Source organism: Podarcis vaucheri (genome assembly GCF_965113315.1).
Source record: "Podarcis vaucheri genome assembly, chromosome: 2".
Classification (NCBI taxonomy): domain Eukaryota; kingdom Metazoa; phylum Chordata; class Lepidosauria; order Squamata; family Lacertidae; genus Podarcis; species Podarcis vaucheri.
The window spans coordinates 21880136-21883041 of NC_138760.1; the positions used below are offsets into that span (position 1 = coordinate 21880136).

A 2906-nucleotide genomic window follows, 5' to 3' on the forward strand; every position below is an offset into this window, starting at 1 on the left:
GCTCCTGCCGAGGATCGGCACCGCCCCCTCTCCCGATTCAAGGCAGACAGTCATGGCGAAGCAGTTCGGAGCCATCCACGTGGGCACCTACTTGGAGATCAAGCGGAGCGACGGGAGGATCCACCCGGCGTTGGTCACGGCGCTGCACGAGGACGCCAGCAGCGTGACCGTCGAGTGGATCGAGAAAGGAGTCAACAAGGGCAAGAAGGTGGAGCTGGGCCTCGCCTTCTCGCTCAACCCTCATTTGGCACCGATGGAGCTCAGCCCCGAGGCGCTCTCGGCGCCCACGCCGTCGGATCAAGGGGATCACTCCACCCCGCCGCAGAACTATGTGGTGACCCCCATCCAGAAGGAGAAGTCGGGCGGCGATAGCGAGGATCGCGACTTCAACAAGAGACCCCCGTCGACGGGGACGGCGGGCAAGATCAGCCCCAGCCCCGCGCGCAAATCGCCGTGCGTCCTAGAGGTGGAGAGGATGCGCGAGCGGCGAGAGAAGCGACACTTGGAGTTCATGGAGAGGCGAGCGCGGCGCGGCGCCAGCGGCGCGCACCCGCACGCGGATGTGATCGCCGTGATCGATCAGTACCGCGCCGCTTTGCAGCACGGCGGCTCCGCTCTCCTGGCCCAAACGTGCCCCCTGGAGCCCACCCGCGGCTGTGCGCGCAAAATCTGCGTGTGCGTCCGCAAGAGGCCCCTCAACCAGCGCGAGGAGGAGCTGAAGGAGGTTGACGTGGTGACCATCCCTTCCTCGGACGTGGTGATGGTGCACGAAGCCAAGCAGAAACTGGATCTCACCCGCTACCTGGAGAACCAGACCTTCCGCTTCGACCACGCCTTCGACGACCAAGCCTCCAACGAAAGTGTCTACAAGCACACGGCGCAACCTCTGGTGGAGATCATCTTCCGAGGAGGCATGGCCACGTGCTTTGCCTATGGGCAGACGGGCAGCGGCAAGACCCACACAATGGGAGGTGACTTCTCTGGCAAGAGGCAGGATTCCTCGAAAGGGATCTATGCTATGACTGCCCGGGACGTCTTCTGCCTGCTGCAGGAGCCCACTTACAAAATCCTGGAGCTCCAGGTCTTTGGGGCTTTCTTCGAGATCTATTGGGGGAAGGTCTATGACCTACTGAACTGGAAGAAGCGGCTGAGGGTGCTTGAGGATAGCAACCAACAGGTCCAGGTGGTGGGTCTCCTGGAGCAGGAAGTGTTCTGCGTGGAAGATGTGATGAGGCTCATTGAGATAGGGAATCGGTGCAGAACTTCTGGCCAGACCTCAGCAAATGCCCACTCGTCCCGAAGCCACGCCGTTTTCCAGATCATCCTAAAGAGGAGAGGGAGGCTCCATGGTAAGTTTTCCTTGATTGATTTAGCCGGCAGTGAGCGAGGAGCCGATACCTCCAGTGCGGACCGGCAAACCAGGCTGGAGGGTGCAGAGATCAACAAGAGCCTCTTGGCACTTAAGGAATGCATCAGGGCTTTGGGACGCAACAAAGGTCACACGCCCTTCCGGGCCAGTAAACTGACTCAGGTGTTAAGGGACTCTTTTATCGGAGAAAACTCCTGTACCTGCATGATCGCCACCATTTCTCCAGGGATGAGGTCGTGTGAGCACACACTCAACACACTGAGGTACGCCAATCGGGTGAAAGAGCTGGCAGTGGACACAAGCGCCTTCCGACAGCTCCAGCTCGCCTTGCCCAGATCCATCTTTCAGCTGGATGACTTGACCAGGCCCTGGACAGTCCAGAGCTTGCCCGAGACGGATGAGTTCAAAGTGTTCTGCGTACAGAATGAGGACCAGGTCTCTCCGGCAACCCTTACCTTCATTGCCAGGGGGAGAGGCCAAAAGAAGAGAAAAGAGATGGATGAGAAAGCTCTGGTGGAGGAGCACCAAGAGTCTCTCCAGTGGCTGAAAGGGTTTCTGAAAATGGCTGACGATGCAGACTATGACATGGATTTTTACGCCTCTCAGTTTGAAGCTGTTCTGGCCCAGAAGATCGCCATTCTGTCTGAGATCCAAGATAAAGTGAAATTGTTCCGTAAGAACCTCTGCAGGGAAGAACCGGGCAGCAATCATGTCCTTGTGAAGAGATCTCGTGTTCTGTGAATTGGCATGATCCTGTTCTACTTTTCTTTTTCCATGTCAGCTTATGTCAAGGTTTACACATCATCCTGCCTCTCCAGCCACCTGACAACGTGGCAACTTAAAGAATACTTAAACCTCCCATCTCCATGTGGGTGTCCATTTCGTCTTTAATGCCAGGGCGGAAAGTCTCCTGAGAGAATCTCCAAATGCTTCTATTAGTGTCCTAAAATAACATGTTGTTGAGTTGAGCACACAGTCCCAGGGCATTTGGCATTTCTGAGCAGACCTTTTTTAAAAACAACAACAACAAAGAAGGGAAAAGGAATTATAATATAAAGCATTTGGGAGGGGGTCAGTTTTGTAGGTAGCATAAGTATGGCTTTATGCAACATCTTCTTCCTTCCACCCAACCTAAGCCCATCTCTCTGTCTCGTTGGTCCACAAGAGTATTTTTAAAAACATGAATAGAGAAATAAAGTGAAGGAACAAGATGATCCAACATGGAAAAGCTGGCTTTAACAAAGGGTGCTTTTAAGAATACATATCTTAATCTTGGTGAGAGAGAGGCTTTCTTGTCTATAGGCATTCCTAACCTTTGTCATCAGAGAACAAACACTGTACCTTTGCAAACAGGCTTGTATGATTTGTGATCCATCAGAACAAACCAAGGCTGTCTACATGTACTTTAAAGTACAATCAAAGTGCATTCTTTCCCTCAAGGAAATCTGGACGCTACAGTTCACTCCTCACAGAGTTTCAGTTCCCGGCAACTTTTGACAAACACTAGTGCCCAGAATTCTTTGAGGGGGGGGAATGC

General features: G+C 53.6%; 1 protein-coding gene across 1 annotated transcript; it reads left to right on the plus strand.

Moving 5' to 3' along the window:
- Positions 1 to 6: 6 nt before the first annotated feature.
- KIF2B (kinesin family member 2B) lies at positions 7 to 2234 on the plus strand. The gene has a single exon (XM_082210996.1). It carries the CDS (start codon positions 53 to 55, stop codon positions 2108 to 2110), a length of 2058 nt encoding a protein of 685 aa, XP_082067122.1. The 5' UTR covers positions 7 to 52; the 3' UTR covers positions 2111 to 2234.
- Positions 2235 to 2906: the final 672 nt, after the last annotated feature.